At 37.6% G+C, this 16,737-nt stretch overlaps 1 protein-coding gene across 4 annotated transcripts in view; it reads left to right on the top strand.

Moving 5' to 3' along the window:
* The window catches only part of LOC126968456 (potassium voltage-gated channel subfamily H member 3-like), a 38,536-nt gene that overhangs the window by 12,140 nt on the left and 9,659 nt on the right, over nucleotides 1–16,737 (top strand). For 3 of the 4 annotated variants that reach the window (XM_050813500.1, XM_050813501.1, XM_050813502.1), the window contains 8 exons: nucleotides 245–373; nucleotides 1,438–1,641; nucleotides 2,678–2,884; nucleotides 3,520–3,610; nucleotides 5,945–6,040; nucleotides 10,669–10,808; nucleotides 14,517–14,757; nucleotides 15,645–15,812. In XM_050813500.1, coding sequence (XP_050669457.1) covers nucleotides 245–373; nucleotides 1,438–1,641; nucleotides 2,678–2,884; nucleotides 3,520–3,610; nucleotides 5,945–6,040; nucleotides 10,669–10,808; nucleotides 14,517–14,757; nucleotides 15,645–15,812 — 1,276 coding nt within the window. Of the gene's footprint in view, nucleotides 1–244; nucleotides 374–1,399; nucleotides 1,642–2,677; nucleotides 2,885–3,519; nucleotides 3,611–5,944; nucleotides 6,041–10,668; nucleotides 10,809–14,516; nucleotides 14,758–15,644; nucleotides 15,813–16,737 lie in introns of those variants that run through there. The other variant, XM_050813503.1, reaches the window with a different exon arrangement.

Genomic DNA, 16,737 nt, shown 5'->3' with positions numbered 1-16,737 from the left:
TTTTAGAGTTTTTAAAACTAGAGAATAGGTAGTTCTTTGCTTCTAACAGAGTAAAGGTTATCTAACGTTGACTTTGTGAAATGGATTATGATAACCAATTCGCTTTTGATTAGGGTCCCATACTTTCAGAATTCCGTGTGAGGTTTGGATTAAGATTAATGGATTCCCTTCTAAAGTTGTATTTGTAATTGATTTAAAAAAAGTACATTTTGAACTTATTATTTTATTTGTTATAAAATTTTAGACGTGTGAATACATTTCGCTTAATCAACAAGCGAAAAGTGACTTTATGGCTGTTCATAAAATATGTGAAGAAGATCCGTTTAACACAATACAATACATTCTTCGTGGACGTAAGATGATAAAACTACCCGTAAGTTTGATAGAAACAATCATATTGAAATATCGCAAGAGTATTAAATTGATCGAAGATCGCCGGAATAGGTTGGATGAGGGCAGCGCAGGAGCGATCGTAATGGAGATATTTGGGGGAGGCCTTTGTGCAGTAGTGAACGTCTTCCGGCAGGATTTTGATGTAATTTAAAAGCGATTTATGTCAAATTATACCACCTGTGATAATAGCTCAATCTCATCATTAATTGAGCGTATCTACGCTTAACCACATGAGAAACATGAGGCATACTCATACATATGACTCATGTGGCATAACTAAGCAGAAATTGACAAAGCCCGAGTTTTGGAGAATTTTACAATTTATTCTCCATCGCATATTCTAAAAATGTGATTATATTATAATAATTGACTGAGAATCGACTGAATGAGAAAGGAAGTTGTCAATTATTGAAGAAGACCGTTTTTGTAGGTAATATGTGGCCCAGACCATTTCTCAATACGCAATACGTGATCAAGTGTATTTTGTCACTGTCTTCAAAGCAATGCATAAAAGAGATGAGAAAGGATTACGATTATTGAGAAGCTTTCTTTTTATCGACTTTTGATCATCTGATGACGTTAGATCGAGTCCTTGTTTTTTTTCTGGATAAGGAGGACAAACGATCGTACGGGTACGGGCCATCTGGTGTTAAGTGATCACCGCCGCCCACATTTTCTTGCAATACCAGAGGAGTCACTGGAGCGTTGCCGGCCTTTAAGGAAAGTGTACGCACTTTTTTTGAAGGTTTCCATGTCGTATCGTCCCGGAAGCACCGCACAACTCATTCCACAGCTTTGTAGTACGTGCAACAAAAACTTCTTGAAAACCGCACTGTGGGTTACCACGACACATCCAGATGGTGGGGATGATATCCTAACTTGTGGCGTGTCTTGCGAAGCTGGAATTTGGCGGCAAGAATCAGGTAAAATAGCTCTTCGGAACACTCCCCGTGATAAATGCGGTAGAAAAAACACAATGAAGCGACGACTCCACGCAACGCCAATTGATCCAGCCCTTCACAGAAAAATGTGTTTCTCTTTTAGTGGAAGAATGAAATTCTGCGAGCGAAATCCGGTTCATATTACAGTCGCTGGTTGTATTTGACTTTATTCTTTGGCCCTTTTGCATCGTCTTGCATTACGTTGATGGCAGTTACTGTAACCTATCACCAACTAATGATCATCGAATGGCTTGTTATCATGTTTGATATTCTACACTGCATGTACTTGATATCAGAATTTTATACGGTAAGAAATCTTAACGATCTACATAATCTAGAATGGGTTCCAATATTGTGCATATCATGGAATTTGATAAATGAAAGTATGACGATCAAAACTAGGATACTTTGTAACGTCTGCTTCGATGCACACGGGATTATAAACATCTTCTCTCTTTTAAATAAGCGCGATGTAAAGTTATGTTCACTAAGATTTCTTCCAACTTTTCGTTTTAGCTAAGTCACTAAATCTCAAAAGTATTTGTCAGGATAATTATTAAAAGGGTGATAAATAATCTATTGAGGACTATTAATCAAATTATTTAATACCAAACGAAGCAGCGCGAAATTAATTTTGCCTTAAATTAACTTATTGAAGGCAAAAAAATCTTAGAATGAGCTAATAGCAGTGGCTATAATATATATAATATAATATAAGCTAGCAACTAAAATTCAGTATTTATTAAAGTGTCAGAATAGTTTACTAAATTGGGCGAAAAAATACTGAAGATGCAAAGCTAGCGAAATGAGCTCTAGACGGCGGTCACACCATGACTCCTTGATCCGTCCCAGAGACGTCAAACTAACCTAGATGGAAGAGATTAGCAGGCTAGTCTTAGTGGTAGATGGTGACCTGATGGTTTTTTTTATATTAAAACCCCTTTTAACTTCCTTAACTTTTACTTTCGAGTGTCAACATTTGAAATAAAATATTTGCCAGATGTTGAATATAAAGTGAGCTACAAAATTGTTACTTCAGTAGAAATTTGTTCGTCAATTATTTATAATACTAATCGTTCTGAATAACTCGTAAATGAAATTCCTATTTTTATGTCACCGTTTTCAATATTTGAAGTATTTCAACACTGCATCCATCAGTATTTTTGACACATTTAGATTGAATTTATATTCGATATTTTAAATGCTATCCATACCTCAATTTTGCTTCCTTTATATGAATCTTTTTATTTATATTTTTTTATATAAATAAATATTAATTGCATTTATGTATTTTAAATCGTATTCAAGTAGCTGAGTACTAAAAGTATTCTTTTTAATTACAGATTGAATTGGTTGTTGTGAATGGACAGTGCAGAGAAAGACCTGTAATGTTTCGAATGTTTAAGAATTGGCAATATTATATTGATATATTGTCGATAGTGTTACCACTTTTCACCGATATATTGGGCACGTGGAAGTGTCAATTGGCAAGATTATTAAGGTTGTGGTGTCTTTATAGGTTTCATAAAATCTTTTGCCGAGGTTTTAAGGTATTAAAATACTGTATTTAATTTCATCTCAGCAAGACTCAGCTACAACCGTTGCTATAGCCTTGTACTCTTTTAGATATAAATGTTAACTTTATTTATAATACACATAAATGAATCTAGATATCATTAATGTGTATCACTCAAGCGAATGACCGCACTCGCTACGATCGTGCGTTTAACTTCGCTTTCGTGTGCAATCGGCAACGTCGCACGAGTTGCACATACTATGTTGTTTTACAAATGCGACAATTTGTGTATTATATTCGACTCCATATTCGTTTTTAAACTTTTGTAACTTAAATTATAATTTTATTTATTAAATTAAACTGTCAGAGGCGTGAAACTCAATTCAGTCATTATATGAAATTTACGTGTGCCAAGTATAATCTGCGTGCGACATGTAAACTTTTAGCACTCAATGCACTCATGTAATTTCAACCGCAACAGCGAGCGCCAATATAATACTTATCCCGCATGAGTAATGAAATAATATTTTATTTATATTCGCTTTGCGTAAAAGTGATATGCCTGTTTCATAGTTATTTATATTTATATATAGTAGTACAATCGAAATAAAATTGGGGGCAGCTAGTAAATGAATAAAGATACGATAATATTTTGAATATTTTTTTCAGAGTCATGTCGCTCCAGTTTTATTGAAATTGGCGATTGTTTGTTTGACAATCCATGGTATAACTTGTGGCTGGATTTATATAGCATGTCATGGTAACTAGACTTTGAGTATATATTATGTATGAATATTGTAAGATTTTATTGCGAAATTGTCAGTATCATTTAAGGTCTACGTATCTTTCACTGCAATTTCATGCTAAACACATTTTACTTCTATAGTTACTGCATACTTCGAATATCAGTAGGGTCAACAATGATCCAAAGTTGATACATCAAATTTCTGAAGTAATATATCAAACTTTACATACTTGTTAGCATGGTATTATAATCCAATGTCTATTGCAAGAAAAGTAAGAAAGGGAAAGTGGGCTATGATAAGTTAAATAAATAAAAGTAAAAGAACACAAATCAGCGGTTTCTGGTATTATCTTTTGTCTCTTTGATAGCACACATGTCAAAACTTCAGAACGGATTTTTATGTAGTTTTTACAAGATTTCTTTGGCTTTTTTTCATGGGATCATTTACGTGGATAGTAAAAAATAAAGTACCCTACCGTGATTTGTTTTAATTTTAGTCTCAAAAATCGAACAATTCCCAATTCCGTGCTCACCTGGAAGGTAAGACCAAATTGGATATCTTGAATGCTACCACCGAATTCCAACTGGGCTCGACACGCCAAAAACTATTGACTATCATCCTGTCCTTTGAAGAATTTTTATCTGGATATAACGCATTCCCAAACAGTGCAGTTGTACATGAGTTTTCTGTAAAGAAAAAATATTCTAGAAAATAAGATCATTTCGGTTTTTTATAACAAATTTTAATACCACCTATTAAAATGTACAAACAAGCGAACATCTAAATAGCTTACTGTAAAATTAAAAAGGTCTAAGCTAAGCTTGTAAAAATAAATTACGAATTATGACAGACTGAATAATATCCAAACAGTAACCAGACAGAATAGCCTAACTCGTCAACGGTTGCAGTGGAAGTGTGTCGATGCCTTTTTTTTTTTTTGAGAGGAGGAAATACTGTTACGTATTTACGCCCTGGAACGGGGCGTAATATGTCGGACTCGAGTGTCCGCGTTAGCGTCCGCCCCATACCGACTAAAACCTCCTCTGTGCTGTTAGCAGCCCTGGCTTTCACAGCGAAGTAGGACGTGGGCCGAGGAGGCCGCAAAGACTACGCAACAACAGTCGCGGGGCGTCTCCTAAGGAGACTCGAACCTCAGACCGGCTGTGTGCTTGTGGGAAGGAGAGAGAATGAAAATGAAGATGAAATGAAGATGAAAGATGAAAAGGTGATAAGAACACACTCGCCGGCGAGTGTGGTGATGTTTTGTGTAATGTATGTAAGTGTGTATGTATGTGTTTATGATTGTATGTATGTATGTTTGTATGTATGTAAGTAGTGTAAATGTTTGTGTGCATGCATGTTTGTGTTTGTGTCTGTTTGTGGAGTGTGTTTGTGATTGTTTAAGTGGTGTATGTCAGTCCGTCAGTCAGTCCGTGTGTGAGTGAGTGTAGTGAAACGATTACAGGACGAGGACTAACGTCTCGTCGGGTATCAAAACAATGTGTGGTGTATCTAGGGTGCGGGCCGCTGGCCATCGTCAGAGTGACGAGTGCCAGTGGTTTGCGGTGGTTGACCGCGCCTACGCCTGCGAAGGCGGTGTGTGCGTGTCTGTGTCGGTGTTTGTGTGGGTGTCGCGTTCGCGATGGTGATGTCGTCATCCGGGTCTACCGTGACGTGTCTGGGACGTCTTATTGGGTTGAGACTATGGTGAGGGGGGGTGTACCCGCATGCCTTCCTAACCAAGATGTTGGGATGGTTAGGCGCCTTGTCAAGTGTCGATGCCAGGGAGACATCGCCTTTTATAGACATCTTCCCCCTCTTCCCCTGTCATTTTCTACAATATATTTATTAAAAGACGATACAAGACGGTTACCTTCAAAAAAGATGCGTACAAATTCCTATAAGGTCGGCAACGCTCTTGGGATTCCGCTGGTGTTGTTACAAAAGAGTAAGGGGGCCGTGATGACTTAACATCATGTACGTCCGTTTGTCCTGCTCTATCATAAAAAAAAATATCTAATATAATGATTTTACTTTTTACACGCTTTTTATTAGCTTTTGTTTGTATCCAAATCATTTTGACCCACTTTAAACGGCCAGATTACGTTCAAACTTCGTAGATTTTTCGAGGATTATTAATTTGATAAAATTATTTTATTTATCAATTTGTAAAATTTGATTTTTAGTGAATTTATATAATTTTCATCTATGTAAGGCAGGACATTCCTTCCTGATACAAGCACTTGCTTGAATACTAATTCTATATTATCTTCAATATCAACATGTCCTACGCTATATTATTTTCCACAATTATCAAACCCGCTAACGTTGTTGCTTATTTTTTTTAGATCAAAATTTTCCAATGGAACTACCTGAACTGACTTCTGATGTTAACGCGACCATTGATTATGATGAGTGGGCTAGTCCGCTAAATAGAAATGGGGGTGAGTTCATATTTTATATACAAACTTCCACTTTCGTATTATATATACACTTCCTTAAAGGCCGGCAACGCTCTTGTGATTCCTCTGGTGTTGCAAGAGAATGTGGGCGGCGGTGATCACTTAACACCAGGTGACCCGTACGCTCGCTTGTCCTCCTATTCCATAAAAAAAAATACACATACTAGCTGACCCAGCAATCGTTGTATTGCCATATAAAGAAAAAAAAAAAGAATTTCAATAAGTAAAATTTTTTCGGGTTTAAAAAATAGATGAGGGGCAATTCTCAGACCTACTAAATATCTCCTACATAAAATTTTTCGTACTAAAATAATTATTGTATTAGATTGCCATCTTGCAACTTTATTCCGTATCTGTGGATGGAATAGAATAATTAATTAAAATCGCAATACAAAAATAGGTGTTGATCGTAGACGGGTGAATTTTAGAAGATTTTTAATGCTGAATTATAATAAAATAAAATTAAAAGAAAATATTTAAGGGGTCACCCTTACCATTTAGGGTTATGAAAAAAAGATGTTGGCCGATTCTCAGATCTACCCGACATGCACACAAAATTTCATACAATTCGGAGGAGTTTCGGAGGAGTTAGGTTATATATAAGGTTACGTTGTGTCCATGTGGGCCCAACTGAATCCCACCGGCACGACCGGGATAGAACTCCCATTTCAAATCAATGTTTAGCGGCTTCTTCAATTTGATGAAATTTTGTATGTTACTCAATTGTATTTTACTGTCAACTAATTATTTTTTTGTTAATTAAAAATGAAGTAGTTGAATAGAAGTAACGGGAATTTTGGGCTATCTATTTCATTTATTTTATTTTATTTAGTATCAAATGAGGCAATGACATTCTATACATATGGACATATCATTCGCAGTCTGGTAACGGAACGGCAAAAGTGTGCTTAAAGACAATTTAAGCACACTTTTCTCCTGAGTCGTGTGTCAGCTGTGCGTCAATCAACAAGCCTAAATGTGCTATCAAAAGTGCTTAAATAATACATTAACAAATAATACTAATAATAAAGAAAAAGATGGTGTGACTTATCATAGGTAAGGTTATTTTATTAATGTAAGATTGATATGCAAATAGCGGAAGTAATTTAACAAAACGAATATTTTATCATTAGATATGGTACAATATTATTGACAAGTCCTCATACAAGACCCGCTTGTCAGAAATGGAAGATGAAAGGACACATTCAGAAATAAAAACGATAGAGTCGCTCTTTTTAACCGACTTCAAAAATGGAAGAGGTTCTCAATTTATCGCTATCTTTTATATGTTTATTACCTCAGAGCTTTGGACTGGTTGAACCGATCTTAATAAGTCATATATATGGCAAATTGATCCAGATCTGACATTGAAAACTATGAGAAAACCATAAAAGTTTTAAATTTGCTACAAGTATGTGCGTAACAAATTTACGAATATGAGTTATTCGCGATTTCGATAATTCTTTTTTTATAGGAAAGGATAAACTTCAAAGGTAGTTTGGTGGTAGTTTGGTTAGGTTCTGCTTATGGCATCCATAACAAAGTAACGGAAGTCTTCAATTCTTAAGAGTAAAGTAACGACATATATATAATGCATACATAGGCCAAATCTCTTTAATGCTATCGGATATTTTAGGCACCTACAGTAACGTCGTTATGGTCAAGTAATTGTAAGAGTGCGATCTGTGGCAGAATTTCTGTCTGTAATAAAATAACAAAGCGCCTACGTTCATTGCTGCATTGCAAAATTTAGTAGATCTACAAAAAATTAGACAGACTATTAGTTAGTGTAGTTCAGATTCACTAAAAATTTGAAAAAAAAAACAACCGACTTCAAAAATACTATTCCAAATATGCTGCTCAATAGAAGCAGGGGACCGGGTTGCCAAATAATTGGCTGAGTTATAAAATAAATAAAAGGATAGTGATTTAGCTATCTGTCTTTTATAAAAATTAGATAGGTGTAACCTATCAAATGTCAACATTTTACATTTATGATTACTTATATTATTAATATCAATTATGTGTATGTTACTACATAATAAATTACCATTATATGTCACATAATTTGAATGAGACAATAGGGTTAACATATTATTCAAATTGTCTCTTGCTTTGTTTTCCTGTGGCAAATCCTGTATGAATGGCAGTGTGATTATTATAAGATTTTCTATTTTTAAACTATTTAACTCATTGTATAATTTTTGTAGAACATTTTTATTTAAATTCCCTCTTCTCCCAATCATAACAATAATAGAAGTATTAGAGCAGTGAGTATCACTAAGAATTCTTTTTATAATTTGATAGTAACTTGCCCCTGGCATACAAATATTTGATACTAACTGCCCGTTACTAATTTTATGCAAAATCAACCCCATATTTCTTCCTAGGTCATAGCTATAAATCTTAATATGTTTCTTATGTGAAGAAATTGTTTGTGAGAGTTGATTTTTAATAACAGGAGTAGTGGTACTAAAATGATACCCTGGAAAAGATATATAAGTCGTAGAGACAAATTTTATTTAATTCAAGGAACATTTAAATAACCAGTTTAACTGATTATTTCATCTAAATAAAAATATTATATTTGAGTATTAGTTTCTCTCATTAAATAATACCATAACTTATTAAATCCAAATCCCTTTAGAACGTAACGAAGTAAAAAATATATAGACAAGCCAATAAATAAACATACAAACTTTCCCCTTTATAATATGAGTGTGCTTTTTGATGAAAAACGTAAAAAACCTCCGACTGAAAAGCAACCCTCTTTTTCGTCTCTGTTTAAAAAAATACCTAATTGCTACTCCACTGATGTCACTGTCCAAACCGGGTTCTAAATTCAAAATATGTAGCTGTAACTGAAATAGTGTTTCCATTGCTGCCTATTGACCAATAAAATTTAAAAAAACTGGAGTAAATGCAGAAATGTATAGACACAGCAGTCGAAGGTGTCATTTGTGGTAGTGCCATATTTCGACTTTGATTTTGTATGAGGTGCATTGTCTATATGTATAGAATGTCATTGATTTGAGGATATTAATATTATTTTTATAATTTAAGATTTATTTGGTTTTGTTGATTCCTTGTTTTTAATATATAATAAGTATTTAGGTCTTTTTGTAAAAAGTTTTTTGTCACTGTGATATTATCAAAATCATGTTGAGTGTGGTTATTGATAAGCCTGACTGCCCCTTGGAAACACATACATGGACACATAGCTAGTGGCTCAGTATGTCGTGGCAAGTATTTAAACTAAATTAAATTAACTTAGAGAAATTAAATTATATCAAAATCAAATTAAATTTTATTACTTATAATAATTAAATTGCATTGAATTAAATTAAATTATGCAAAGCACTTATGGGCCAACAGTCTGAAATAAACAGATTTTATATTTATTTTATTATAAATGAGATATAGGGCCACGATAATGTGTCCATGGTGGTGCAAAATCAAATTGAGACAGCACGCCCGGGGAAGTGCTGCATTTACATGAAATTTCGATGTGTTTCGTTCTGTTTGATGGCTATCCGGAGACCAGAGAATATTGAAAAAATATTTAAGCTTTGCGTTTCCGTAACATTCTTTTTATAGTACTGTTTAATTGAATTTCGTTAATGGATGTAATGGATCATCGACTACACTATCTTTTTTTATGAAACTAAGGGACGTGACGAGTAGGGCGTTCAACTGATGGTAATTGAGCGGTACTGCATTGTAATGGGCAGGGCGTGCAGTACCGCACAGGATTATTGAAAAACCCAAAAATTCTGAGCGGCACTACAACTGCGCTCGTCACCTTGAGATATATGCTGTCAAGTCTCATTTGCCCATTAATTTCACTAGCTACGGCGCCCTTCAGACCGAAACACAGTCTAATGCTTAATAGGCGCCGTTGTGGTACTGATAATCTAGCCGGCATCCTGTGCAAAGGAGCCTCCCACTAGTAAACACCTCCTACTTTATGTACCCGTATATTTTCCTTCCGTACTGTTTCTACTTTAAGATTCTTTAAACTGCTAGACTTATGACACAAAGCTACCTTTATCACCATCCAAATTAAAAATTTCTTAATCATTCTTATATTTAATGTCCGTCTTGCACACATATCGTAAATGAATTAAGGTTGGGGACCGAGCCAACGACCTTGAGAAATCGAGCGGAGCTAGGTTACCTCTCCCGTACAAGATCGTCATAGTTTTAATTCAGAATTAGACGCATTTTGAATTTATTACAAACATAATCCAATTTTCTTTACAAAACTATGGCATGTGAAATAGTATTGGTGTACAATTAATAAATTTTTGTACAATTTTTATCTATATTGAATGATTAGCATGGCTCCAACTATAAAAGTTTATAGGGTATTTTGGTGTATTTTTCGCACTCTCTATAAAAATAAAAATGTAATGAAAAAATGAATTTTCTTCTCATATTCTGTAGTAATATAAGCGCTATGTTTTGTAAAAATATAAGCTTTATATAAACCGTTAAAAATATAGGAAAGGATAGCAGCCTTAAGTCTAGGCATTTCAATACCTATATTCTGAAAATGAAGGGCTTGTTGGAATTTTAATGTTATGTTATGTGTTCATTATTGTTTTTAGGATGCGCTCGCGTAACTATTATATTTGAAGTTAACGGTAAAAACAGATTGGGTTTCCTTGTCCCTAAGAAGCAGTTTGCCGATTATATTGTTGCATTCATGTATGTCTTTGTTGTTTATACACATCAAGAAATAGATGTTGTAAGTATAATTTTAATTTATTTATTCTTGTCTTGAAATACTATTTAACTTAGCATTATAATAATTGGTTAAAAATGAGCACCAAAACAGTGAAGGTCAAAAAAAAGCTCACAGCTTAGATAAAGGATTGGTCTCCGCTGTGCTCCAATAGATACCGCACTACCCAAGACCCCTCACTTTTTAATTACTGCAACTATTAAATGCTTGTATGCGTGGTATTCAATGGCATATTTCAAATTTTGTAACAGATGCTTCGTGTTATTTAACATTGAAATTAATACAATACAAAATACTTACTGATAATATGTGATCCCAGTGTCTCTCTTATTTCTTTAAGTATTATTTTTAAAAAGTTTTACTACGCAACCCGGCAGTTTAGTTTCAAATATTAACAAAGTTTAACAGAACATGAGGCACGCCAACGTCACATATTGTTCGAAACTGGCTCGAGTACGCCCACTTGACGTAGTATTAGTCGCCGCACATTGCGAATACGCCTGTGGTGTCTAGTTGAAGCGCAGCGGAGACCAATCCTTAATCTAAGGTTCATACCATCTTAGCATTCCGTTGTAAATATCCAATCAGGCTTCTAGGACTTCTGAACGAGCATTCGCGCTCGGGCTGCCCCTCGTATTCTGGGGAGGGCACAGTACCGTGTATGTCACAGGATAAACAGGGCAGCAACACCACGGCACCCCGATCCACGCTTAATGTGGACTTTTGTAACATCGAGGGAATTCACTCCAACTTAAACGCCGTCCACCACCACCTTGAGACGGCGCAGCAGGCCTAGTGTTTCCTTACGGAGACGCAGATATCTCGACCTAGCGATACGTCATATTTAACGTACCCCGGGTACAATATTGAGCACAATTTTTTGCCTCATGCCGGGGTATGTGTGTACGTTAGGGAGGATGTCTGCTGTCGCCGTCTCGGCAATTTTGAGGGTAGGCACCTGTCTACTCTCTGGCTGCGCGTAGATTTAGAGGACCGTGTCCGCATCTATGCGTGTGTTTACAGGTCCCATAGTGGTAACGCAGAAACCGATCATCTCATGGGCTGCGTTCAAGCGGCAATTGACGACGTGCTTGCACAGATCCCCTCCGCTGAAATCGTAGTCTTGGGTGATTTCAACGGGCACAATGCCGAATGGCTTGGGGGACGTACCACAGACTACGCAGGGCGATCTGTGCATAATTTTGCATTGGCGTATGGTCTGTCCCAATTGGTTGAGTCGCCTACGCGGCTCCCGGATGTGGATAGCCACATGCCGTCCTTATTAGATCTTCTGCTGACTACAGATCCCGATAGTTACCAGGTCTCTGTCGACGCCCCTCTCGAAACGTCTGACCATTGCCTGGTCAGGAGTGTAGTGCCCATCCGACGCCAACGTCGCAGACCACCAGCTACCCGCCGCGTTTGGCACTACAAGTCAGCAGATTGGGATAGGATGCGTTCCTTTTTTGCATCCTACCCTTGGGGCAAGGTTTGTTTCCCTTCGGATGATCCTAGTGCCTGCGCCGTTGCAGTAGCTGATGTGATGCTGCAGGACATAGATATTTTTATACCAAGCTCTGTAGTTTCGATCGGTGGCAGATCACAGCCCTGGTTCGATGCGTCAGTTAAAGCAGCATCTGATTGCAAAAAACAGGCGTATCGAACTTGGGTTGCGGCGCTGGGCACAAAGGATCCGAACTGCAAAGTTCTTAAGAGGAAATATATCCGTGCCTCCAGATTTTGTAAGCGGCAAATCGCCCGTGCGAAGTCAAAGCACGTCGTCAAAATCGGTGAGCAGCTTTAAAGAACACGCAAGTTCTGGTCGTTGTCGAAAGCTGCTCTTGGTAACTTCAACCAGCCGTCCATGCCGCCATTGCACATGAGGAATGACACCCTGGCCCATACGGCAAAAGAGAAAGCCGATCTCCTGTGCGCTCTTTTCGCCTCCAACTCGAATCTTGACGACAATGGAAAAACACCGCCGACCATCCCGCGGTGTCAGAGCTCTATGCCTGAAGTACAGTTCAGACAGAAAACTGTTCGAGGGCGAGCTCTGTTTTCGTTGGACGTCAGGAAGTCGAGTGGGCCGGATAGCATTTCTCCAATCGTGCTGAGAACGTGTGCCCCTGAGTTGACGCCGGTGCTAACGCGTTTATTCCGGCACTCTTATTCCAAAGGCGTAGTCCCTGACTCATGGAAGTCAGTCCTTGTCCATCCGATCCAAAAATCCAAAAGCTATTATCTCCTTGCTCTCCAAAATCATGGAGAGCATAATTAGCCGCCAGCTTTTAGTATACCTAGAGGGTCACTAGTTGATCAACGACCGACAATACGGCTTTCGCTGTTAGCCTGGATATAGCGAAGGCCTTTGATCGTTTATGGCACAAGGCGCTCCTCTCAAAACTTCCATCATTTGGGCTTCCCGAGAGCTTATGCAAGTGGACCTCCAGCTTGGACTGGGCGTAGCATACAAGTCGTTGTCGACGGTTTTTGCTCGAATCCCAAGCCCGTGAACGCTGGAGTGCCCCAAGGCTGTGCGCTATCCCCCATGCTGTTTCTTCTGCATATCAATGATATGTTGGACACCTCCAACATACATTGCTATGCAGACGACAGCACTGGTGATGCCGTATACATGGGCCATGCAAGTCTCTCTCGGGAAAACGTCGACCAGCGCCGGGAGAAACTTGTGTCTTCTATCGAGTCCTCTCTCGAGAAGGTCGCGGAATGGGGTAAATTGAACCTTGTCCAATTCAACCCCCAGAAGACTCAAGTTTGCGTGTTTACCACAAAAAAATCTCCATTTGCCGTATCACCGCTCTTCGACAACACTTCCCTTAAAGCCTCGCCTAGTTTCGGAATACTAGGTCTCGAAATCTCGAGCGATTGCTAATTCCGTGGCCATCTGGAGGGCAAATCCAAATTGGCTTCGAAGAAGCTGGGCGTCATCAATAGAGCACGGCAGTACTTCAAGCCATCTCACATTCTAGCGCTCTACAAAGCGCAGGTCCGGCCACACATGGAGTATTGCTGTCATCTCTGGTCTGGCGCACCCCAGTATCAGCTCGATCCATTTGACCGCGTGCAACGCAGAGCTGCTCGAATTGTCGGGGACCCAGTGCTCTATGAACGGCTAGATCACTTGGCATTGCGAAGAGACGTCGCTTCATTGTGTGTCTTCTACCGCATTTATCACGGGGAGTGTTCCGAAGATCTGTTCAACCTGATTTCCTGCCGCCGAATTCCACCTTCGCACGACACGCCACAAGTTAGGATATCATCCCCACCATCTGCATGTGTGGCGGTCCTCCACAGTGCGGTTTTCAAGGAGCTTTCTTCCACGTACTACAAAGCTGTGGAATGAGCTTCTTTGTGCGGTGTTTCCGGGACGATACGACATGGCGTATCGTCCCGGAAACTTCAAAAAAGCGCGTAAACCTTCCTTAAAGGCCGGCGACGCTCTTGTGATTCCTCTGGTGTTGCAAGAGAATGTGGGCGGCGGTGATCACTTAACACCAGGTGACCCGTACGCTCGTTTGTCCTCCTATTCCATAAAAAAAAAGAGGGATAAATAATTTAGGTACAGAGAAATAGTGTCATCTGCTAAACGTTCTTTTTATTTTTACAATATTAATATCCTGTCTGTTTCTTTAAATTTAATGTAATAGATTATCAGTTTTGGATAGTATTTCAGATGTTTAATTTTTTTAGGTTGTTGCTCTAACATTGCCCGAAATATATTACAAAGTATTGATCAACTATATAATACAGCCGATGGAGATCTGGGTACTGAGTGTCGCGATAAGTTCCGTGTACGCCAAGTATCGGGAATTGTACTCATATGACTACAATGTGCTGAATCTGATAGTTTATCTTGAGCACAGCGGTCTTTGCCCCGTTTGGCTTGACTCCGTGAAAGAGTACACGAAGCAATTGTGGCAGAGACAAAGAGGTAATTCATTTAAGCAAAGAGGATCTAAATACTACGTCATAAGAGGCACTAATGAAAATATAAACATATTTTCATAGTAAACTAAATTTCAGTTTTTACTTAGGCAGTCCCGCAGTCATTAGACACACCTGCGGGCCTACCATGAACTCTTATTGCGATTCAATTGACAACCTATAATGATCTGCTTTGCTATTTCGTACCACGACCACATTAGAGATAACCAATTTAGGTTGACGTCGACATTTAATCGCAAACCGATTTAGTTCGTTCATTCATTCGTACAATGAGGTAATATTACAACCTAAACTGGATAGCTTATGTGTCAAAGTGAGCGATTCGAAAAGAACTATATATATTTATATTACTATTATGTAAAAAGTACAAAAACGGGCTTAATGGCTTATAATTTGACGCTATAAAGCGCAATTTTAAAATGTATTTTTAGTATTTTCTACGCAAAAAACCGCTAAAATCATATCATTTTAGGTTTCGACGCAACGCATATGGTTCGAGTAAGAGAGGCAAACTCATGCAACGGCTGTAGAGCGTCATCTCTTTCTCATTACGCGGAACACAGACAAATTTATTTCGTCCATTCTTCATAAGCGATCCAAACGCCATTCAGTTAAAGGCACTTCATGGTACGAATTTTAGCGATGCAGTTTAGGTACCTAAACTGAACTGCATTGGAATCGCATCGCTAATTAAAAGTTGATGGTAGGCCTTCTGTTATATTAACCATGTTTGACGCAAGTAAATAATTTTTGTTATGAAGAACACTTCCTACTCGGGTTTTAAGACTATACGGGTTTCACTTTCGGGTATGGAATGTTAAGAAATGTTTATTATTTATTTTATCTCTGTCTTCACAAATCTATTTTACTCAGGTAATTGGCTCCCCGAGTTGGCCCGTCAAGCCCCGCAATGCCTGCAGGAGGATATCTTCTCTGCATTGTACATGCATCATTTAGAAACGCTCCCCTTATTCAGAGAGCTCCCGCTATATTTCAGACGTCAACTTGTAACGAGACTTCAAAGGGTCGTCATATTTCCCGGTAATAGCGATAAGTTCCTATTGGAGTAATTGTATAATAGTTATTATGCTAGTTCAGTAAGTAGTAAGCCAGAAACCAAAGTCTTGAAAATTAGCAGTACACCTTTTTTCTCATTCCATTTTAGTATTGAAGTAAGACAAATTTATTGAACAAAAGAATTCCAAGGATGTTCGATTATTCTTTCACTTTTTGTGAAACAACTTAAAAAAAAAACAAACTATATGCACGGTGCTCTAAAACGAGACGCAAGTAAAATAAATACTAGCATGGTTTGTAAATTATATCTTCGAACAATTTCATATACCTATTATACTTAGATCATTTATACGTCTACAAGTCGGGCGAATTAAAGTGACACCTCGCTCAATTTTGACAGTCGCCCTGTGAGCGTATCTCTAGTTACGGATACATTGCTATCACCATTTAATGTCAAGATCATATCTTTCCATAGTTGTGTTCAATATAGTAACATTATTAGATATATTCTAATGCTATCTGTTCATAGGTTACTGAAATGTAAGTAAAAACTATAGGACTGATTGCATTGGTAGAGGAGTGTCAATATACATACACAATGATTTATCTTATAGACTTACGGAAGAAAAGTATGTCGATGGAAATAATTTTTTATGGATTTATTTAGAAAAATGCTGCTTAAATATTGGACTTGTTTACAGGCCGCCCTAAACTAACATTGAAAACTTTTTTGTAATTTACTCAATGCAGCTGTTTAGAGACTGAGCGTTTGGCGATTAAATAAAGCAACTGCTTGACTGTGAGGAATATGTGGAAGATATATGGAAGATATGATTTATTAAAAAGTTACACGATATATATACAAAATCCTTAAAACTAGTTACCCAATTACAATCGTTACTTAAAAAATATTTACAAGTTCAGAAAATACACACCAATACTAGAGCTT

The sequence above is a fragment of the Leptidea sinapis genome, chromosome 15, assembly GCF_905404315.1.
Source record: "Leptidea sinapis chromosome 15, ilLepSina1.1, whole genome shotgun sequence".
Classification (NCBI taxonomy): Eukaryota; Metazoa; Arthropoda; class Insecta; order Lepidoptera; family Pieridae; genus Leptidea; species Leptidea sinapis.
The sequence above is the reverse complement of the archived record's forward strand: the minus strand, read 5'-3'. Positions and strand labels throughout refer to the sequence as shown.